Source organism: Scyliorhinus torazame, chromosome X (genome assembly GCF_047496885.1).
Source record: "Scyliorhinus torazame isolate Kashiwa2021f chromosome X, sScyTor2.1, whole genome shotgun sequence".
Lineage (NCBI taxonomy): Eukaryota > Metazoa > Chordata > Chondrichthyes > Carcharhiniformes > Scyliorhinidae > Scyliorhinus > Scyliorhinus torazame.
This window is the reverse complement of record NC_092738.1, coordinates 17077989-17101790: the sequence shown is the minus strand read 5'-3', so window position 1 is coordinate 17101790 and position 23802 is coordinate 17077989. Positions and strand designations below refer to the sequence as shown.

The 23802-nt window shown below is 49.4% G+C and overlaps 1 protein-coding gene across 11 annotated transcripts in view; it reads right to left on the bottom strand.

The window, feature by feature from the left end:
* Positions 1-21124, bottom strand: part of LOC140405457 (sodium channel protein type 8 subunit alpha-like) — a 381151-nt gene extending 360027 nt beyond the window's left edge. For 4 of the 11 annotated variants that reach the window (XM_072493902.1, XM_072493907.1, XM_072493904.1 and 1 more), the window contains exons 1-3: positions 20911-21124; positions 17685-17862; positions 15799-16132 (exon numbers count right to left, since the gene is read on the bottom strand). In XM_072493902.1, coding sequence (XP_072350003.1) covers positions 15799-16074 — 276 coding nt within the window. In that variant the 5' untranslated portion in view covers positions 16075-16132; positions 17685-17862; positions 20911-21124. Of the gene's footprint in view, positions 1-15798; positions 16133-17684; positions 17863-19434; positions 19535-20092; positions 20178-20349; positions 20447-20910 lie in introns of those variants that run through there. The other 7 variants (XM_072493906.1, XM_072493896.1, XM_072493903.1 and 4 more) reach the window with 5 other exon arrangements.
* Positions 21125-23802: the final 2678 nt, after the last annotated feature.

Genomic DNA, 23802 nt, shown 5'->3' with positions numbered 1-23802 from the left:
ATAAATCACAAATAACAGTGGACCCAGCACCGATCCCTGAGGCACACCACTTGTCACAGGCCTCCAGTTTGAAAAACAACCCTCTACAACCACCCTCTGTCTTCTGCCGTCCAGCCAATTTTGAATCCAATTGGCAACCTCACCCTGGATCCCGTGAGCTTTAACCTTCTGCAACAACCTACCATGCGGTACCTTGTCAAAGGCTTTGCTAAAGTCCATGTAGACAACGTCTACTGCACTGCCCTCATCTACCTTCTTGGTCACCCCCTCAAAAAACTCAATCAAATTTGTGAGACATGATTTTCCACGCACAAAGCCATGCTGACTGCCCCGAATCAGTCCTTGCCTCTCTAAATGCTTGTAGATCCTGTCTCTCAGAATACCTTCTAGCAACTTTCCTACTACAGACGTTAGGCTCACCTGTCTGTAGTTCCCAGGCTTTTCCCTGCTGCCCTTCTTAAACAAGGGCACAACATTCGCCACTCTCCAATCTTCAGGCACCTCACCTGTGGCTGCCGATGATTCAAATATCTCTGTTAGGGGACCCGCAATTTCCTCCCTCGCCTCCCACAACATCCTGGGATACATTTCATCAGGTCCCGGGGATTTATCTACCTTGATGCGTTTTAAGGCTTCCAGCACCTCCTCCTCTGTAATATGCACACTTCTCAAGACATCACTATTTATTTCCCTTAGTTTCCCAACATCCATGCCTTTCTCCACCGTGAATGCCGATGAGAAATATTCATTCAGGATCTCACCCAACTCTTGTGGCTCTGCACATAGATGTCCTTGTTGATCCTTAAGAGGCCCTACTCTGTCCCTAGTTACTCTTTTTCCCTTTATGTATCTGCAGAAGCTCTTTGGATTCTCCTTTGCATTATTTGCCAAAGCAATTTCATGTCCCCTTTTTGCCCTCCTGATTTCCCTCTTAACTCTATTTCGACAATCTCTATTACTCTTCAAGGGATCCACTTGATCCCAGTTGTTTATGTACGTCATATGCCTCCTTCTTCTTTTTGACCAGAGTCTCAATATCTCGAGTCATCCAGGGTTCCCTACTTCTACCAGCCTTGCCCTTCACTCTAAAGGGAATGTGCTTACCCTGAACCCTGGTGAACACATTTTTAAGAGCCTCCCATTTACCAGCCTGCCAACAGTCTCCCCCAATCTACCTCTGCAAGTTCCTGTCTGATACCATCAAAATTGGCCTTGCCCCAATTAAGAATTTTAACTCTTGGGCCAGACCTATCATTCTCCATAGCTATCTTAAAACTAATGGAGTTATGGTCACTTGTCCCAAAGTGATCCCTCACTAACACTTCTGTCACTTGCCCTTCCTTATTTCCCAAGACGAGGTCAAGTTTTGCCCCCTCTCTAGTTGGTCCATCCACATACTGAATGAGAAATTCCTCCTGAATACACTCCATCCAAGCCCCTAATGCTATGGCTGTCCCAGTCAATGTTGGGAAAGTTAAAGCCCCCTACTATTACCACCCTATTTTTCTTGCAGCTATCTGTAATCTCCTGACATATTTGCTCCTCAATTTCCCGCTGACTATTTGGGGGCCTGTAGTACAGTCCTATCAAGGTGATCTCTCCCTTCTTATTTTTCAGTTCCACCCATATAGACTCAGTGGGCGAACCCTCGGATATATCCCCTCTAAGTACTGCCGTGATGTTCTCCCTAATCAAAAACGCCACTCCCCCTCCTCTCTTACCTCCTGTTCTATCCTTTCTGTAGCATCTGTACCCCGGAACATTGAGCTGCCAGTCCTGCCCCTCCCTTAGCCATGTTTCAGTCATAGCTATAATATCCCAGTCCCATGTGCCCATCCATGCCCTGAGTTCATCCGCTTTGCCCGTCAGGCCCCTTGCATTGAAATAAATGCAGTTTAATGTAGACTTTCCTTGCTCTCTGCCCTGCTTTCTCTGGTCATGCTTTACACACTCTCCCTTCCTGCCTTTTGTTTCCATCCCCACTGACTTCCTACATCGGTTCCCATCCCCCTGCCACATTAGTTTAAACCCTCCCCAACTGCACTAGCAAACACACCCCCGAGAACATTGGTTCCGGTCCCACCCAGATGCAGACCGTCCGATTTGTACAGGTCCCACCTCCCCCAGAACCGGTCCCAATGTCCCAGGAATTTGAAACCCTCCCTCTTGCACCATCTCTCAAGCCACGTATTCATCCTAGCTATCCTGTCATTCCTACTCTGACTATCACGTGGCACTGGTAGCAATCCTGAGATTACTACCTTTTAGGTCCTACATTTTAGTTTAACTCCTAACTCCCTAAATTCAGCTTGTAGGACCTCATCCCGTTTTTTACCTATATCGTTGGTGCCTATATGCACCACGACAGCTGGCTGTTCACCCTCCCCCTCCAGAATGCCCTGCAGCCGCTCCGAGACATCCTTGACCCTTGCACCAGGGAGGCAACATACCAACCTGGATTCGCCTGTCTATTCCCCTTACAATTGAATCCCCTATCACTATAGCTCTGCCACTCTTTTTCCCGCCCTTCTGTGCAGCAGAGCCAGCCACGGTGCCATGAACCTGGCTGCTGCCACCTTCCCCTGGTGAGCCATCTCCCCCAACAGTTTCCAAAACGGTAAATCTGTTTTGGAGGGAGATGACCGCAGGGGATCCCTGCACTGCCTTCCTACTCTTCCTCTGTCTGTTGGTCACCCATTCCCTATCTGCCTCAGTAATTTTAATCTGCGGTGTGACCAACTCACTGAATGTGCTATCCACAACTTCCTCAGCATCGCGGATGCTCCAAAGTGAGTCCATCCGCAGCTCCAGAGCCGTCAAGCGGTCTAACAGGAGCTGCAGTTGGACACACTTCTTGCAGATGAAGGAGTCAGGGACACCTCTTTAACCAGCAGTGCAACCCCAGCACCTTTTCCTTTTTGGCTGTCCTTCCTAAATGCCAAATACCCAGGACATTCAGTTCCCATCCCTGGTCACCCTGCAGCCATGTCTCCATAATCCCAATTATAGGATTACGTCTATTTGTGTGATTAGTTCATCTGCTTTATTGTGACTGCTCCGTGCATTAAGGCACAAAGCTTTTAAGCTTATCTTTTTAATGCTACTTGTCTCATTCCCAATATTTTTCACTGTGGCCCTTGGTTTCGCTGCTGATCACTTTTCTTATTCCCCTTTCTGTCTTTTCTTTTTGTCCTGATTTGCTCCTTCTCTGACTCCTTGCATAGGTTTCCATTCCCCAGCCATTTTAGTTTAAACCCTCCCCATTCCCACCTCTCTGTGTAACATTAGAACATTTGGATATCTTCCACCAAGTCCTTGATATGGGCTATAAGTAGCACAGGTCCAGTCACTGATCCTTGACTCACTGCACTAATTGCATCCTGTCATCTCAAAAATGGCCAGTTTATTCCTACTTTCTGCTGTTTCTTCATTAACAAATCTTCAATCTATGCTAATATATTACCACCAATCCCAGGAGCCCTAATTTTGTGTAATAAGATGGAGCATGTGACTGAAAGCCTTCTGAAAATCCAAATATACTAGATTCACTCGTCCATTCGTATACTGTTGGCGAAACTTCAAAATATTAATATTGTCAAACACAATTTCCCTTTCAAAAAACTCTTGACTGTGGAACCATCTTGTGTTGTCCACCTCTGTGATTTTGTGGGTCATTATACAGCCATTGTGGGATTACAGGCGGGAGGGGACAGGGACTGGAGGGAGGGGGGAGGGAGAGAGAGAGGGGAGAGAGAGAGAGAGAGAGAGAGAGAGAGAGAGGGGAGGAGAGAGGGAGGGGGGGGGAGGAGGGAGGGAGAAGGGGAGAGGAAGCAGCGGAAGGGGAAGAGAGGGAGGGAGAGTGGGGAGTGAGGTGAGGGGAGAGAAAGGGGAGGAAGAAGGGATAGAGAGGGGAAAGGGGAGAGGTGAAGGGGAGAGAGGGGAAGAGGACAGAGAGTGAGGGGGGCAGAGGGGAAGGGAGAGAGAGGGTAAGCGGGAGAGCGGGTAAGGGGGTCAGAGGGTAAGGGGGCAGAGGGTAAGGGAGAGAGAGGGTAAGGGGGACAGAGGGCAAGGGGGACAGAGGGGAAGGGGGCAGAGGGAAAGGGAGAGAGAGGGTAAGGGGGACAGAGGGTAAGGGGGACAGAGGGTAAGGGGGACAGTGGGTAAGGGGGACAAAGGGTAAGGGAGAGAGAGGGTAAGGGAGAGAGAGGGTAAGGGGGAGAGAGGGTAAGGGGGGAAGAGGGTAAGGTGGACCGAGGGTAAGGGAGAGACAGGGTAAAGGAGCGAGAGGGTTAGGGGAACAGAGGGTAAGGGGGGCAGAGAGTGAGGGGACAGAGGGTAAGGGAGAGAGAGGGTAAGGGGGACAGAGGGTAAGGGGGACAGAGGGTAAGGGGGAGAGAGGGTAAGGGGGACAGAGGGTAAGAGAGAGGGTAAGGGAGAGAGAGGGTAAGGAGACAGAGGGTAAGGGAGAGAGAGGGTAAGGGGGAGAGAGGGTAAAGGGGAGAGAGGGTAAGGGGGACCGGGGGTAAGGGAGAGAGAGGGTAAGGGGGACAGAGGGTAAGGGGGAGAGAGGGGAAGGGGGACAGAGGGTAGGGGGGACAGAGGGTAAGGGGGACTGAGGGTAAGGGAGAGAGAGGGTAAGGGGGACAGAGGGTAAGGGAGAGAGAAGGTAAGGGAGAGAGAGGGTAAGGGGGAGAGAGGGTAAGGGGGACAGAGGGGAAGGGGACAGAGGGTAAGGGGGACAGTGGGTAAGGGGGACAAAGGGTAAGGGAGAGAGAGGGTAAGGGAGAGAGAGGGTAAGGGGGAGAGAGGGTAAGGGGGGAAGAGGGTAAGGTGGACCGAGGGTAAGGGAGAGACAGGGTAAAGGAGCGAGAGGGTTAGGGGAACAGAGGGTAAGGGGGGCAGAGAGTGAGGGGACAGAGGGTAAGGGAGAGAGAGGGTAAGGGGGACAGAGGGTAAGGGGGACAGAGGGTAAGGGGGAGAGAGGGTAAGGGGGACAGAGGGTAAGAGAGAGGGTAAGGGAGAGAGAGGGTAAGGAGACAGAGGGTAAGGGAGAGAGAGGGTAAGGGGGAGAGAGGGTAAAGGGGAGAGAGGGTAAGGGGGACCGGGGGTAAGGGAGAGAGAGGGTAAGGGGGACAGAGGGTAAGGGGGAGAGAGGGGAAGGGGGACAGAGGGTAGGGGGGACAGAGGGTAAGGGGGACTGAGGGTAAGGGAGAGAGAGGGTAAGGGGGACAGAGGGTAAGGGAGAGAGAAGGTAAGGGAGAGAGAGGGTAAGGGGGAGAGAGGGTAAGGGGGACAGAGGGGAAGGGGACAGAGGGTAAGGGGGAGAGTGGGTAAGGGAGAGAGGGTGAGGGGGACAGAGGGTAAGGGGGACAGAGGGTAAGGGGGGCAGAGGGTAAGGGGGGCAGAGGGTAAGGGGGCAGAGGGTAAGGGGGACAGAGGGTAAGGGGGACAGAGGGTAAGGGAGAGAGAGGGTAAGGGGGACAGAGGGTAAGGGGGACAGAGGGTAAGGGGGGCAGACGGTGAGGGAGAGAGAGGGTAAGGGGGACAGAGGGTAAGGGGGACAGAGGGTAAGGGGGACAGAGGGTAAGGGGGGCAGAGGGTAAGGGAGAGAGAGGGTGAGGGAGAGAAAGGGTAAGGGGACAGAGGGTAAGGGGACAGAGGGTAAGGGAGAGAGAGGGTAAGGGTAGAGAGGGTGAGGGAGAGAAAGGGTAAGGGGACAGAGGGTAAGGGGACAGAGGGTAAGGGGGCAGAGGGTAAGGGGGAGAGAGGGTAAGGGAGAGAGAGGGTAAAGGGGAGAGAGGGTAAGGGAGAGAGAGGGTAAGGGGGACAGAGGGTAAGGGGGACAGAGGGTAAGGGGGAGAGGGTAAAGGGGAGAGAGGGTAAGGCAGAGAGAGGGTAAGGGGGAGCGAGGGTAAGGGGGGAGAGGGTAAGGGGAGAGAGGGTAAGGGAGAGAGAGGGTAAGGGGGCAGAGGGTAAGGGGGGACAGAGGGTAAGGGGGACAGAGGGTAAGGGGGACAGAGGGTAAGGGGTAGAGAGGGTAAGGGAGAGAGAGGGTAAGGGGGCAGAGGGTAAGGGGGGACAGAGGGTAAGGGAGAGAGAGGGTAAGGGATAGGAGGGTAAGGGAGAGAGAGGGTAAGGGAGAGAAAGGGTAAGGGAGAGAGAGGGTAAGGGGGACAGAGGGTAAGGGAGAGAGAGGGTAAGGGAGAGAGAGGGTAAGGGAGAGAGAGGGTAAGGGGGACAGAGGGTAAGGGGACAGAGGGTAAGGGGGACAGAGGGTAAGGGAGAGAGGGTAAGGGGGAGAGAGGGTAAGGGAGAGAGAGGGTAAGTGGGGCAGAGGGTAAGGGGGCAGAGGGTAAGGGGGCAGAGGGTAAGGGAGCGAGAGGGTAAGGGAGAGGGAGGGTAAGGGAGAGAGAGGGTAAGGGGGACAGAGGGTAAGGGGGACAGAGGGTAAGGGAGAGAGGGTAAGGGGGAGAGAGGGTAAGGGAGAGAGAGGGTAAGGGAGAGAGAGGGTAAGGGGGGCAGAGGGTAAGGGGGGCAGAGGGTAAGGAGGACAGAGGGTAAGGGTGAGAGGGGGAAGGGAGAGGGGAGGAGGGAAGGGAGTGGGGAGGAGGGGAAGGGAGAGAAGGGTAGGGAGCGAGGGAAGAAAGAGAGAAGAAAGGTTAGGGAGATGGAAGGGCGAGGAGAGACCAAGAGTGAGGAAGGACAGAAGGGGCAGGCAGGCACGGTGACAGACTGGAGGGGCAGGCAGGCACGGTGACAGACAGAAGGGGCAGGCAGGCACGGTGACAGACAGAAGGGGCAGGCAGGCACGGTGACAGACTGGAGTGGCAGGCAGGCACGGTGACAGGCTGGAGGGGCAGGCAGGCACGGTGACAGACTGGAGGGGCAGGCAGGCACGGTGACAGACTGGAGTGGCAGGCAGGCACGGTGACAGACAGAAGGGGCAGGCAGGCACGGTGACAGACTGGAGTGGCAGGCAGGCACGGTGACAGACTGGAGGGGCAGGCAGGCACGGTGACAGACTGGAGGGGCAGGCAGGCACGGTGACAGACTGGAGTGGCAGGCAGGCACGGTGACAGACTGGAGTGGCAGGCACGGTGACAGACTGGAGGGGCAGGCAGGCACGGTGACAGACAGAAGGGGCAGGCTGGCACGGTGACAGACAGAAGGGGCAGGCTGGCACGGTGACAGACAGAAGGGGCAGGCTGGCACGGTGACAGACTGGAGGGGCAGGCAGGCACGGTGACAGACTGGAGGGGCAGGCAGGCACGGTGACAGACAGAAGGGGCAGGCAGGCACGGTGACAGACTGGAGGGGCAGGCAGGCACGGTGACAGACTGGAGGGGCAGGCAGGCACGGTGACAGCCTGGAGTGGCAGGCAGGCACGGTGACAGACTGGAGGGGCAGGCAGGCACGGTGACAGACTGGAGTGGCAGGCAGGCACGGTGACAGACAGAAGGGGCAGGCAGGCATGGTGACAGACTGGAGTGGCAGGCAGGCACGGTGACAGACTGGAGGGGCAGGCAGGCACGGTGACAGACTGGAGGGGCAGGCAGGCACGGTGACAGACTGGAGTGGCAGGCAGGCACGGTGACAGACTGGAGTGGCAGGCAGGCACGGTGACAGACTGGAGTGGCAGGCAGGCACGGTGACAGACTGGAGGGGCAGGCAGGCACGGTGACAGACTGGAGGGGCAGGCAGGCACGGTGACAGACTGGAGGGGCAGGCAGGCACGGTGACAGACTGGAGGGGCAGGCAGGCACGGTGACAGACTGGAGTGGCAGGCAGGCACGGTGACAGACTGGAGTGGCAGGCAGGCACGGTGACAGACTGGAGGGGCAGGCAGGCACGGTGACAGACTGGAGGGGCAGGCAGGCACGGTGACAGACTGGAGGGGCAGGCAGGCACGGTGACAGACTGGAGGGGCAGGCAGGCACATGAGGGGAGAGAAATCAAACTGAGCTTTTGCAGTGCCCAACAGAAAAGTGGTTTGCAAAATCAGCTGGTATCAGGTGCTATCTTTGGTTAGTGGCCATCTCGTATATACGGCCAGTTCCTAGTTTGCCGCACAGATGGCTTTGCATGTCTTTTCCCATTTGTGTTGGCATCATAAAATAATTGTTCAAAAATCATACTATTACTGTTCCAGACACACAAAACTAAAAAAAAATGAAAACCATTTTGATTCCAATTGCATAGTTAATAATTCGGTACTGTCAGGGTTCCCATCTTCTGAACATTTCACGGTACTTTATAATTTTTCTATCAGAATACACTGGCCCGATTTGGTCCAACATAATAATAATAATCTTTATTGTCACAAGTAGGCTTACATTTTCACTGCAATGAAGTTACTGTGAGAATCCCCTAGTCGCCACATTCCGGCGCCTGTTCGGGTCACAGAGGGAGAATTCAGAATGTCCAATTCACCTAACAGCACGTCTTTCGGGACTTGTGGGAGGAAACCGGAGCACCCGGAGGAAACCCACGCAGACACGGGGAGAACGTGCAGACTCCGCACAGACAGTGACCCAAGCCGGGACTCGAACCTGGGACCCTGGCGCTGTGAAGCCACAGTGCTAACCACTGTGTTATCATGCCGCACCATAAAGCGTTCTAAAAATATTGAGTTAAAGTGAATAGCTCTTCCTATTGTACTTGAAATGAGCGTCTTCAGAAAACAAAATGAAATGACCTTCCCAGTAAAAGTAACATCGCCATAGTCTCAGATGACCATAGGCCGCTTTCCCCTTTGAGGGGTAGAGCTGACTGGTGGTGGTTTAACCTGAGGGTCACCACACCCTCAGGTGAGGGTCAAGGTTGAGAAGGCGGGGCCTTCATGAACAACCTCAGCCGGTATGGGGATTGAGCCAACGCTGTTGGGTTTGCTTTTACAGGAGTGAAAGCTGAACACCTCCTGCCCAATAATTGCTGCTGAACATTTATCTAAACCAGCAAGCCTAAGTGGCAACATTGCTATGCAAGTAAACTTGCCAGTCATTTTTCCTGTCTCCACCTTGGGTCAATACCAAGGCTAATTAGGATTCTGATTTCTGCTGGTAAAGGACTAGGATTTATATCGCGCCATATCAAATCTCTCAAGTGATATTGCATGTGAAGCACTTTCAAAATGACCTCCTCTTAAGTGCGATGACTCTGGGTTTGTAGGGTCACGTGGCAACCATTCTGCACACAGCAAGATGTAGTTGACCCTTAAGGGCCCTCTGAAGCGGCCGAGCAAAGTCACCCACTTCAAGGGGAAATTAGTGATGGGCAATTACAGTGATGCCCACATCCCATGAATGAATAACAAAGACCATCTCACCAACAGCAATGGAACAATCAATTGACTGTTTTTGGGGGTGCTATTTTAGGGAGGGATGTTGGCCAAGGAATTGAGAGAGCGTACGCTTGGCCAGCCAGGCTGCACGTCATGATACTGTGTCACTATCGGAATAAGACAGTCTGCTTTCATTGTAACCACCGTGATTGATATAATGTAAACTTCAGGATCTGTTTGCTCAGAAATCCATTGTGTGCAGTGTAAATATTACAGGGAACAGCAGGCATTGAAAAATGCTTCATAAATCAGCATTATTGCAGGGATTTGTATAAATCTCACTATCCAACTCTTTGCCACTATATGTTCTGTCCGTACCCAAGTTAAAAATTAATCAAGCTCATGTGTACCTTGGTTCAGGTTTCTAGATCCATCCGATATCCTTTTGGTTGGCACTTACTTTTAGACTTGCGTTTATGGACTTTTGGAAGCAGAACTGATTTGAAACTGATAGTTCCCACCAACTTAAGATAGCAAAGAGCACACTTTCGCTTTCCCCAATGACAATAAGCATGCATACTCTCAATTTGTCCAGCACCTCAGCAAAAAGGCAACCAGCACTTCCTGTAAATCTCTCCCGCTGGCACTTTGAGTTCATACAGCCAACAGCGAAGCCACACTGATCAGTTAGCTCCCACATTCGGAGCCCAGTATGTGTCAAGTTCACTCAACCATGTAGTATTGAGGCTGCGACAATGGACCTCAGTGCCTCTAGGATCAGGGAGGAAAAGGAAAACCACAATCCAACAAGCCTTGCTGGAAATGATTCTCCCAAATAATCCAACGACCTGCCGACAATCACAGCTCATGAGGTGTAAGTCACAATCAAGTTCCCACTTACACATAACATCACTCGGAGACCAGGTGAATGGATATTCTGACAAGAAAATATGCACAAATATAACAAACATTTAAGTCTTTCTCCCTTTGACTACAAGTACACCATCAGAGCTGGGCCCACCCCGGTTATTTTCCTCAGTAAGTTGTGTAGAGTTTGTGTCAGGAGATGGGCTGTTGCCTGCAGAGGTCAAGGGTTTAGATGGAAGCAAACACTACACAGGACCCATAAGGATTTTAGTTAAGGAAAGGAATTTTCTCACAAACTAGTGGAACTACTATTTTTGGTTTGAAAAAAAAAGTCCGTTTGACTGTGACTTTTGTTGGTGGTCTTGTGGAGGGAACAGGAAAGGTGGATTTAGAGGAGAAAGTGCACAAGCTGAAGGACAATGTAGTTAGGACAGGTTGACAGAAGGATCTGGGTAGAAGAGCAACATGAGGCTAACATCAGGAAGGTAACAGCCATGGAAAGAGAGAAATGACTCGCCTCAGAAAGGGAGACAGTGACCAAGCTGCCTCAGAGAGCGAAACAGTGACGAAGCTGCCTCAGAAAGAGAAACCAACCGCTTCAACGAGGCAAACAACAGTGATGGCAACTTCAGACAGACATGCCTTCGAGCAAAAGGAATAGGTTGCTTGAGGGTGGAAGCAACGGTCAAGATAACTTAAGCAAGAAAAGAATCCAGAGTGGGGAACCGTGGCCAGGGTAGCAAGAGAGGAAAACAGATATTATCAAGAAGTGAAAAAAGAGGTCAGGGTACATAGCTAGTAATAATGAGCTAGCAGGTTTATTTCCTTGTCAAAATCCTGCCATTATAAAGGAAAAGGACGCAAATCCTATTTTCACTCCACACTTGATGCAAATTGGATTTCCGGTTACACAACATCTTGATTTTTAAATTCTCATTCTTGTTTTCAAATCCCTCCATGGCCTCGCCCCCCCCCCCCGCTCCCCCCCCCCCCCCCCCCCCCACCCCCATCTCACCCACCTCTGTAATCTCCTCCAGCCCCCATAACCCTCAGACATATCTATGCTCCCCTCATTCTGGCCTCTTGAACATTCCTGATTTTTATTGCTTCACCGTTGGCAGTTGTGCCTCTGGCCGCCTGGGCTCTGGAGCTCCCCTCCCTAAAATTCTCTGCCTCTCTACCTCGGTTCCCTCCTCTAAGATACTTCTTGAAATCTACCTCTTTAACCAAGCTCTTAGTCATCTGACCTAACATCTCCTTACATGGGTTCGGCCCCATATTTCATAATGTGCCTTGAGCGATTCTACTCCGTATAACCATAAGCTTTTTGTGTTGTATTTATGATAAAGTCTCAAGCCTCTACAATTTATTTACTGCTGTCACTGTAATTGTGACTAGTTTCCACATCTTATATACAACCCCAAGCCAAATAAATCTATGACTAGCCTACAAACCCTGAGCAAACACACACAGAACATACTGAGTTACTATTTTCAAATATATCCCTTGTATATGAACTATCTTTCTCTTTTGGTGCAACAAATTTCATATTTTCACCACCCCCCCCCCCTTCCCAGAAGGAAAATGTTTAACCCTCCATCATATAGAGATTCATATTAAACTCTGTGAATATGCCTATTCATCAAATTGAATAGAACCATTTCTATCTGAGATGACGGGATCATTTTCTGGTAATATATAATTGAAAAAGTGTGAACACCTTGCCTATTTTCTGATATGCACAGTTCCCCACCACCAGAATGTATTTAGAAAATTGAACAAGGGGGCAACACGGTGGCGCAGTGGTTAGCACAGCTGCCGCGCGGCGCCGAGGACCCGGGTTCGATCCCGGCTCTGGATCAGGGGGTTGGATAGGGTGGACAGTGAGAGCCTTCTCCCGCGGATGGATATGGCTGGCACGAGGGGACATAACTTTAAACTGAGGGGTAATAGATATAGGACAGAGGTCAGAGGTAGGTTCTTTACGCAAAGAGTAGTGAGGCCGTGGAATGCCCTACCTGCTACAGTAGTGAACTCGCCAACATTGAGGGCATTTAAAAGTTTATTGGATAAACATATGGATGATAATGGCATAGTGTAGGTTAGATGGCTTTTGTTTCGGTGCAACATCGTGGGCCGAAGGGCCTGTACTGCGCTGTATTGTTCTATGTTCTATGTTCACCGTGTAGAGTTTGCACATTCTCCCCGTGTTTGTGTGGGTCTCACGCCCACAACCCAAAGATGTGCAGGGTAGGTGGATTGGCCACGCTAAATTGCCCCTTAATTGGAAACAATGAATTGGGTACTCTAAATTTTTAAAAAAAGAAAATTAAACAAAATATAGGAAGCCTGCTAACCTCTGGAAAGACATCAGCTAGCCCACTGCTACCCCTTCTTTGCAACAACTTTTACTCTGCAAAACATCCGATTTTAATGCAGCCTTGGAAATGAACGGATTTGGAGCTCATCAAGGTGCGGAGATGCTCCGGCTGGAGAATGCAATACTTTTCCCTTTTAGGGCTGCCACATTAGAATCAAGCACACCCAGGTCAGATACTTCATCATAAGATATCGACCAAAGCTCCCTCAATAAGCTTGCAACACTGCCCCTCGGCTCTAAGCACAGAAAGGCACCACCATCGGCATCAATTGTGACATTTTCCAAACTTAAACCAGCGGCCAACTTGTGTTGTGGGCCTGGACTCATTCATAAAACTAGATTTACGCCATTCACATTCAGTTCAAGAGCAATTCTACTCCAAGCACCAGTTTACTTCACAAGATATACATTCTTTCTTGCATGATGACGATCGCACATTACAAAGTTCTGGGGAAAACCAGGGATCAGAGCTTTTCTTGGTGGTATCACATCCCAACCAGAATAAGTATACAGAAAAAGAGAATGCTATTCAGTAGCACATCTCTTAAACCCTAACAGCGGCTTACTGCGTTTAATGTTTGGCAGCATGGGTAAATAGAAATACCAAGTGAAAATTATATTATTGCTGGCTGTAGTCGTTAATTTGCTCTCAGGATCTCCAGGTATGGAGCCCAGCATATGTGCAAAGTCCTGTCTCCCAATGTGTTCCTTCTGCTTTATACATTTATAAAATTTCAAAATCGAAGTATACCGCCAACCAAGCACTACTTACTAACTGATTTACCCTCATTTCCTTTCAGCCATGGCAATGCCCTGCACCACGGGTCTTGATCTTTCACCCACAAGCGAACATAACTTAGCAAGCGATGTTCCCTATTTGTAGTCACGAAAAGTGAATCTTCATTCTAATGTTGCAGGTAGAATTCTACATAAGATTTCACTTGCATCAGACCAGTAGATTTCTGGTCATTGAGACAAAGGAAGGATTATGTTGTGACACGAGTGAGTGTACATGTTTCTCTCTTTATGATATCTACAATGACTCTGTCACTTCAGATGAATGTGGTTCATTAAACCACATAGACGAAAAAAGATTGTTTGTTTCTTAACGAAGTGTACTTTTGATGGCGTCTAATTTATAACTCAAGGGACATGGGACACTGACTTGCCCCAGCATGATATACCCTCCGCCAATAAAAGTTACAAGCATGCATCTTATTGGATAAGAAAAAGGAAATGGCAACTCCAAAAATGGGCATCTTTCCAGCCTCCTCACCCCTGCAAACAAAATGTTCATCCTTTACAAGCTCCATTGTGGGCCCATCACAATCATAGTTCATTTCTAAGCTCAGTCGAGCCCATTGTCACTGGGAACCAAGCTGAAAGAATTGACAAATTGGGAGCAGCTTTGCACTGCAGGCCCAGGCTCAATCAGAACCGGGTCAAGGCAGTCCAAATTAATTTTAATCTGTGCCCTCACAGCCAGCAGAGACTTTCACCCCATTGGTCTGGACTAGATTTGAACCCAGGTCCAACGATAAAATGACTGCAGAATCTTTGAGTAAAATAAAGTTTGCTAGTTGAGTCTTGTCCCCCCCTCCCCCCACTCAATCCACTGAAAATACGATTTGAAGTTTTTCCTCACCCAAGTGTTAATCCTACTTCTTGCATCTACGTGCCAGTGTTCTCAGAAAAATGACACTTAGTTGAAAAACAAAGCGAACAGCCAACTTCACAAAAGCATAACTCCTATTTTATAGCGGATAAATCTCAGATCCTCACATTCCTACCCCCACACCTGATTTCCTCTCAAGCCTTAGCCACAGGCACAACACACGAACATCCTGATCGGAAAATCCCTGAGTTGAAAAACAAACGTGTTCAGTTGATGCACTCGAAAGTTGTAAACTCTACCCAAGTTTCAACTGAACAACTTAAGACTTCATGGAGGTGAGCATTAGGAGAAAACAAGGTGACCAGGTCGGAAAGTCTGATCAATGTGACATTATATGAAGAAGGTAAAGTTGGCAACCTGTCAACTTACGTTTTCAAATCCTTTCAATTTAATAGGGCAAACACTGCCGTTCTCTCAACAGTGAAATAAAATTGTGGGGCTTTTTTTATTTGCAAGCTGGCAGAGAAGTTACCATTCTAATGGTAGTGAGCCAAAGTTTGCTGTGACAATTTCATGTGGGTCAGCTGTAAGGGAGGAGTCGGGTGTGGCGGGGGGGGGGGGGTGTGTGGTAAGAGTAAGCAACAATAATTGTTGCTCAATTTTTGATTTCCCACGTGTCACAGTAATAGTGTCAGGATGAATTTAAAACCTCCAAATAAGTATATATTTTTATGGGAAGAACGATTTTTAAAAAAGCTAGAGTAGTTCTTACACTAATTCTTAGTTTAGGAATGATTTGCCTTTTAAATAGCCCCAATCCTTCATTTTGATTCTGCAGGATGGAGTCCATCCTCATTGTTGGGGTGACCTATGGTTTCAGGGCCAAAATATTTAATTCCTACTGCCAGTAAACATAAATACATGGGCCATATCACCCAGTGGAAAATATCATACAAGAATTAGACATGGCATCTGACTTAGCACGAGAGAACCTCCTGATTCGACTGGTGCATCTTATGTCTTGGTGCAGTGATGGCTGTGAGATCATGTGTTGAAGTCTCATTCATATTTCAGTCACTGCACTCTTTACAATGACCCATCCACTGTAACCCTTTCCTAATCGGTGCACGCTACATTGGGAATATTACATGACTGCCAATAAAACTCATTTTCAACACCAGAAAAAGCCATATGCTTTGAGCTTGTGATCTTGTAAATAGTACCTAAATGATCGTTCAAAACAAAGCATGTGGCCATTGCATGCCAGCTATTATGGCACTTGGGCAGTGCACAAAGCTCTCCTGAATGGAAATTGATTCCAGGTCAAGGTTGAGACTGCAAAATTGCCACACAAGGGAAACATGATCCAATTTTCTAAGGCACCAGAATCAGAAGATTTAGATTTAAACCTAAAACCTGATACCTATTCCGTCAAACGCCCCCCTCCCCCTCTCCACCCCCCCCCCCCCCACCGCACCCCCCCCCCCCCACCCCCCACCCCCCCCCAACCCCAAGATAATTATGGTTGTGCGACTGCTAACTTTTCCCAGTGGAAAACACCAAACTATTCTTACAACCACATTTCTGGCACTTCAAACTAATTTTACAGTTGTCCCCCTGCAAAAAGCGGTAGTAACTGTTGTCCAAAGCACTCACTTTCTGATTTATATAAAAAGGGTCCAAGTCCTCCAATGGTTCAGCAATGCATTTAGAAGGGGGGTCACCATAGATAAATGGCAAACTTCTGCCCGCTTCAAGGTCGCTGTTTGGTTTAGGCTTATTTTGATCGGCATCATCTCGGTGGCTGCTGTCTTGCTTGGGGGGCTTTTTTTTCTTCTCCTCAGCAATCCGCTGCTCAATGATAGCCAAAGACTCGCGTGTGAAAAGGCGAAAACTGTCAGGGCCTGGCGGTGCAAGCATGTGCGCTGCCATCTTTTCATCCTGCAACAATCTCTTCAATTATGTAGCCTCCAGGATGGGACAGTTCTGTCTAAATAGAAATTCAACAAATAAACTTTTCAAAGAAATAAATGCAAATCATTCACATTTCACACTGAGGCTCATTATTAAATACTTGCTTCATCTAATAATGAGGGGGGAAAAAAACAGATTCTTCTGTATCGCACCATGTGAGATCTTTAAGAAATACCCCAAAGTGCTCAAACATCAATGCAGTGAAATGTGGACAAAAGGTGAATGTTGAAGTATTCAAATATGCTTAGAAAATTTGACCAATTATTCTTTTCCATCGCAACATAATGTTGCAAAGCATGCACAATAGCACAGTATAATGCTCCAGGAGTCCACTAATGTTCTAATCATATTTGTCTCCACAAAATACTAAATTCATAGAGGCATCATTATAATGCATTTAAGGACACTGAAAACATTGCAAAATCATTTTATTCTTCACTCGTTCAACAAATTCTTGCTCCTCTGAAATGTTTCCTTAATAGGTGAGGTCGTTTGACAGCTAAAGATCTACAGACTAACATTTGGTTGTCTCTCCAAATGTGGGGTTAAATATTCGGGTTCTTTACGGGTGTAAACATTTGAGTGTGCTACATTCTCAAACAAAAACCCAACCCTAACTGAGGTTTCAGAGTCCCAACACGAAAGGCGAGGGATCTTGGGAGTGGGTTACATAATCTCAGAGGCTTTGGTTAGAGCTGGGTCCAGCCAGCTGAAAACATGCACAAGAGAGGCAGAGTATTTGAAGAAAAGCAAATGATTGCAAAGTCCCTGTATAGATATAGTGTGTCCACTCTCCAACTACTGCAGTGCAAAGATAATGATGATTACCATAGCTCAAACTGGGATATACACTTATTATAAGTTTAAATCTTTTCATTCGAGACAATGTTGAACCATTCCAGATATAAATTTCTCTTTCTAAATATACTATTTTTGCTGCAGTTTCAATCATGACATATTGAAGAGGAAAAACTCCCAATTTAGATCTGGATTGTCAGTTTCAAGTGAGCAAACTATCAGTAAAGGGTGGTGATTCAAAACTCAATGAATTAGTCTCGTGATTTGCCCATTTGGCTCTGTCATTTTAAAAAAAGATGTCAAGTGTAATGTTAGCGACTCGACCGCTCAATTAACCAGTTCCCTGGTACAGGGCACCCTCTATCCTGTCTCAACATGAAACTGAAATTAAAAGTTGGTTCCCTATTTCTCAAATCTATCTTCCTTCCCTGGTCAAAGGCCATGCAAGGGAGGGCATTGCATAGGGAGCACATACTTCGCACCACCCTCCTCAAACAGTCCCCTATTCTAACTCAGGAATACAAACAAAGTTGAAATGGAAAGGGTGAAGGGACACCAACGAAATAACAATCTCACACACTGCCCAATCAAGCAAGCACCAGGTTTAGCATCGCGTCCACAACAAACACCCTGGTCTTCCCCTGCTCCTCAAAATGTGCATTCGTTCACCTCCATCCCAATAACTGGAGGCAGTTGGGCTAAAATCAGGCGGAGGGGGGGAAGGGGGGGGGTACGGTCGTGAGACTTCTGATTGTTAACAGTGGACCTACCTTCTGAATTTTGTCTTATTTCATATTAAGACACTGGACATGTCTTTGCGAATTCTTTGCAGATCAATGAAGCATCGATTCCGGGTTATTTCTTTATTCCAATGACTATTTCAGCTACATCAGCAGGAAGCCGATCAATAATGAATGGTAATCACGTGTCCAGGACAGAGGCTGCAAGCTGAAATTTAAAATGCAATGGCTCAAATGATAATATATGGACGTGAAAAACGCAGCGTGAATAGTCTGATAAACCCAGGTGTCAGAAATATGAGCGTTCATGTGCTGTCCGCTGCCGTTACAAGGGGGGAAATGCCAAAACGGTGGATTCATTCCCATTCAAATAACCAGTATGCCAACTAAACAGAACAATCACATTTGTGTATGTTGCTCTGTGCTGTATTTAGCAACCCCCCCCCCCCCCGTTCTTGGTACTTAGCTGTGCTGATTTCATTTACAAAGCAAAAAAAACATGTGAATGCTGTCTTTGCTGGAGTGGGTGGCTGTATACAATAGGTTTAGAAGATGCACAGTCTAAACATCGTTGCAAAAACCACACCCAAGCTGGGTCCTGCAAGCAAACCATTTGTACAGGTGGACTGAAATATGGGGTGGATGCCATGCTCTTGATTTTAGCCCAGCCCCACAACTCAGCCAACACTCCCTCATCTTTTTTGAGGAGCTAAATGAGGGCCCACACAGTTGCCCACTGCACAAAATGTAGCGTCTCCCTCAAACCAGAAGCTTATTTAAAGGAGGGGGCGGCGAGGGGGGAGGGCTGTAACCACACTGTCGATTTTAAACGCATGGAAATAGATGAACGCAGGAAAGCAACCAGATGAGACAGGGCCATTCGGCCCACGTGAGTTTGGGTAGCAGGAATGAGTGATTTGGACCAAGAGAAAAAAGATTGTTTAAGGGGAGGGGGGAGGGGTGCAGCGAATATGGGAAGACATGACATGCTGTATGTTTCAGGGGCGGAAGGAATACGGGCATGAGGTTGAGCCAGAGGCTGGGAGCTGTTCTTTCAGCACTGGATCGAGGTCTATTTCTCAGAGGGAATTTCAGGGGGCAACGTGTGTATATGTGAGAGAGACAGATGCCAGTGAAAGGGGGGGGGGGGGCTTATAATACATTACAAAACAAATGAACACATTCGGGGGGGGGGGGGGGGGAGGCCACACATAAAGTGAATAACTGCACACCTCGCCTACTTGGCACTGGGATTCAGCGCCCAGCGCAAACGCAATGGATACAACACGCAGGTTGGGGGGGGGGGGGGGGGCAGTGGAGAAAGAAGCCCATTTAAACTACTCGTCAAGCATGCAAGACTGTGTTGCTTTCCTCGACTGATGCAAAGAAAAATCCATTGCTTCATTTGGGAGGGGAAAAATAAAATGCTTATGGCCAGCTGTAACAATGCATCAAAGCAAATCACTCCTTGCAAATATCTGCAAGGGTTGTTGTATATTTATTCTCGACTACAGGCAGCTTCACAAAACACCTTCTGTGTGACGTTGTACTTGTTATCTGCAGCTAGCAGCGTGGACCCTGGATTTAGGCCTTTCCCCTCTCTCTCTCTCTCAAGTCTATTTGTAAGCAAAAAGATTCCAGTCCAAAATAAGTTTATCAATACATCCACTCGAAGGAAAAACAATCCCCCAAATTAGGAATCCCACCCCCACATACACATACACAAACACACAGTTTAGATGCAACCCCACAGACTCAAGTGTCTCTGCAACACACCTACCTTCCAATATGCCCACTCCATACTCCATCCCTGCAACTGGTTTTCTCACGTCTAAACCGTATAAAAAAAACCCAATTCTCTCTCCAACCCCCCTCCCCACACACAATACATCAGCTAACGCAACAGCAACCTCCCCATGCACAGTAAACGCCGGTGTATACGGGGAATACTGAATAATTAATATTAAAATACCTAGGGTTAGGTTTGTTGGATTCCAAGGAACAGGGAGAGAGAAGGGGGTGGGGGGAGGGTGGGGGGGAGAGAAAAGGGCACTGCAGTATTCAGGCATCCGGCACCTTTCACGCCATATTCCTTAAAGAAATCCCAGCCTGACTCACCTCGTGTCAAAACCAGAAAATAACGCGTGCTTATATAATTTGGAGGAATAGAGAGAGAGGAAGGGACGGGGGTGGGGGGGTGGGGGTGGGAGGGAGACCTTCTGCAGACTGTATTAGATCCGCTGGTTTAACCCACAGCACACCGCTCCCGCAATAGCATCTAAACATCACCCAGGCAGACAGAGCAAAGGTTTGGTATGGGGGGGGGGGGGGAGGAGGAGGGGGTGGTGGTAGGTTTGGGGGGGGGGCGAATAGAGAGAGAGAGAAGAGAGAGAGACGATAGCCACACAGGCTTTGCAACCAAATGCAAACCAGAATACCTTCGCAATGTCCCAGGCACGCTTATTCAATTTGACTTTTCTGTCTGCAGTGACACTTCAGTGAATGCTTTGAACAGCAGAACCACACGTTTTAAGCACCCCCCCCTTTTTTTTTTACATAGAGATATATATAAATAAATAAAAAGAACTTTAAAAAAAAATCAGCCATACACTCATTCCCACCCACCAGCAACAACACCCCCCCCCTCCACCGCACCCCCCCCCCCCCTTCTCCATCCATCCTCCCCCACACAAACCTTCGGACTGTGCAAAGTGTTCCAGTCTCAATAAAATGGTGCACTCTGATGCATTTGGGAGAGAGAGAGAGAAAAAAAATCAGTTCTTTAATGTAGCTGGTGCTGGGACCTGAATGGTGTGGATCTGTCGAATGCCTGCGGAGGGTGAGGGGAGGAGAGGGGAGACGCGGGGGGGGGGGGTCACTTGTTTTGACATGTAAATATCTTAACATGTATGCAATTTCACGATTGCAGGAGAAATCGCTGGGAATGCAGTGAGGAGGGAGAGGAGGGAGGGGGGGGGGTGTAGGGGAGGGGGATGGGTTGGGGTGGTGGGTGCTACTTAAGAGGCTGATCTGCAGGGGGGGGGTGGGGGGTTTTGGGGGGGAGAGGTGGTGGTAGTGGTGGTGGTGGGTGGGGGGGTGCCCCAGCAGACACCCTACTTAGAAATGCAGACGATGTTCACAGCTGGAAAATCACTCTGCGGCAAGGACTTGCTGGGGCTAAAGGAGGCGAAAATAATGTCACTTCTTTCAGGGGGAAAAGGCGCTGCCGCCGTCGGAAAAGAAGGGATTCACTTACATTTTTTGTGCATTACCGCAATTCCCGAAAGGCGTTGCTGTACTGCAGATGTTCAAAGGATGCAGGAGAAACTGCGGTTGTCGCCATATTGGAGCGCTTCCTTGTCTGTCCAGTGCGCGCCGTTACCTTTGCATAATTGATGACTCTCAGCAAAATGTTAGGGATCATGTCCAAACAATCGCTTTCTCTTTTCTTTCCCCTCTCTCTCTCCCTCCCTCTCTCCTGAAGCGCCCTGGGTGACAATGCAACTCTGGAGCTTTGCACAGCGCTCCTTTTGTCCACCAACTTCTATATTCCTCTGCTGACTTCCAAATGCAAGCTTCCTCCTGCCAAATCGCTGAAGGAATCTGGTGGGCAACAGTTCCCCCGCCCCCCCCCCCCCCCCAACCCCCTTTTAGGACCATCGAAACCTGGAGCCCAAACTTTTCTGGTGATGTTGTTGGGGTAGGGGTATTTCTATGTAATTTCGTTGAAATGTACAAACGAAAAATGTAGCAAATGTCCAAAAACAATAATCTTTCTTAGTGTCACAAGTAGGCTTACATTGACACTGCAATGAAAATCTATAACTTATGATCTGATAACTTACCAATCCAGTGCTTACCCTCCTCCTCCAGATCTCTAAATTGGCAACCATAGACTTCCATTGCATTGGCCCATGGCATTTTGTCCTTCATTGCTGGAGGGATGGTGTTTAAAAATAGGGAGGTTGTGTTGCAGCTGTATAGGGTGCTGGTGAGGCCACACCTGGAGTACTGTGTACAGTTTTGGTCTCCTTACTTGAGAAAGGATGTACTGGCACTGGAAGGGGTGCAGAGGAGATTTGCTAGGTTTAAGGTCAAAGTTTAGAGGAGATGTGCGAGGCAGGTTTTTTACACAGAGGGTGGTGAGTGCCTGGAATGCGTTGCCAGGGGAGGTTGTGGAAGCAGACACATTAACGGCGTTCAAAAGGCATCTTGACAAACACATGGACAGGACAAGTATAGAGCGATACGGCACAAGAAAGTGCTGAGGGTTTTGGCCAAGCGTGGTTGTGGTGGTATGTATTAGGGGTCACGTGGGACTGTGAAGCCGTGATGCTATTGGCTGACAGATCCCGGGTCCTGGTTGGCTGCTGACTCCTGGCTCCGCCCTGAAGGCGGAGTATAAGAACCCGAGCTTCTCCCCGCCGCTTCATTCTGTTGCTGAACTGCTGGGGACAAGTCTTGCTTAATAAAGCCTGAATCGACTTCATCACTTCTCGTCTCTCCCGTAAGTCATTGTGCGCTACAATTTATTAAGCGAGCTTAAAAGACTATGGAGCTCCGGATCGCCCCGGAATGCCTGCGGATCAGCCCCCACGCAGCGAACTCGGCAGCAGTATTTAAACACTGGCAAGCATGTTTTGAAGGCTACCTCCGAACGGCCCCCGGCCGGATCACAGAAGACCAGAAAATGCAGGTCCTGCATTCGAGGGTAAGCCCGGAAATTTACCCTCTCATAGAAGACGCAGAGGATTTCCCGACGGTGCTCGCATTACTGAAGAGCATCTACGTTCGCCCCGTGAACCAGGTCTACGCGCGCTACCAACTCGCAACGAGACGGCAAAGTCCCGGAGAATCGCTAGAAGAATTCTACACCGCGCTGCTAATTTTGGGGCGGGGCTGCAGCTGCCCGCCGGTGAACGCGATCGAACACACAGACATGCTAATTTGCGATGCTTTTGTGGCAGGTATGAACTCTCCCCAAATCCGCCAAAGACTTTTAGAAAGAGAGTCTTTATGACTCTCAGAGGCACGGGCCCTTGCAGCTTCCCTAGATGTGGCCTCGCAAAACGCCCGCGCCTACGGCTCCGACCGCGCGGCAGCCCCTTGGGCTCCGTGGACCCCCGTCACGACAAACCCCCCCCCTCGCAGGCTTGCGCGGTTAAAGTGCCAGACCATCCCGGAGGGGCCCGCTGCTATTTCTGCAGGCAAGCGAAACACCCCCGGCAGCGCTGCCCGGCCCGCGCAGCTATTTGTAAAAGCTGCGGCAAGAAGGGCCATTACGTGGTTGTGTGCCGGTCCCGGGGGGTCGCCGCAATCCCTGGAGAAGAACGAGCCCAGCATAGCCCAAATGCTCCCCAACCCCCCCCCCCCCCCCAGCGCCCCATGTACGACCCGCGGGTGCCGCCATTTTGGGTCCCGGGCACCACGAGGGGAGGATGGGCGCCGCCATCTTGTGACCCCCAGCCACGTGCGATTCATGGGGGCGGCCATTTTGTCCACCCCCGACCACGTGCGATCCATGGGGTGGCCATTTTGTCCACCCCCGGCCGTGTGCGATTCATGGACGCCACCATCTTGGTTGACAACACAGGACCCCAGCATCGACGGCTCCACGGGGTCCGAAGAAGACGCCGCAACACTACGACCACGACTGGCTTCGGTGACTCTGGATCAATCACGGCCCCGGACACTCCAGACGATGACAACAACGGTGCTGATCAACGGACATGAGACATCATGCTTGATCGACTCCAGGAGCACCGAAAGTTTCATTCACCCAGACACGGTAAGACGCTGTTTTCTGACCATCTATCCAAGTACGCAAAAGATTTCCCGAGCTGCAGGATCCCACTCCGTAGAGATCAAAGGGTTCTGCATCGCGAACCTAACGGTGCAAGGGAGGGAGTTTAAGAACTACAGGCTCTACGTCCTTCCCCAACTCTGCGCGCCCACATTACTGGGATTAGATTTCCAGTGTAACCTGCAGAGCCTAACATTTCAATTCGGCGGCCCAATACCCCCACTCACTATCTGCGGCCTCGCAACTCTCAAGGTTGAACCGCCGTCCTTGTTTGCAAACCTCACCCCGGATTGCAAACCCGTCGCCACTAGGAGCAGACGGTACAGTGCCCAGGACCGGATATTT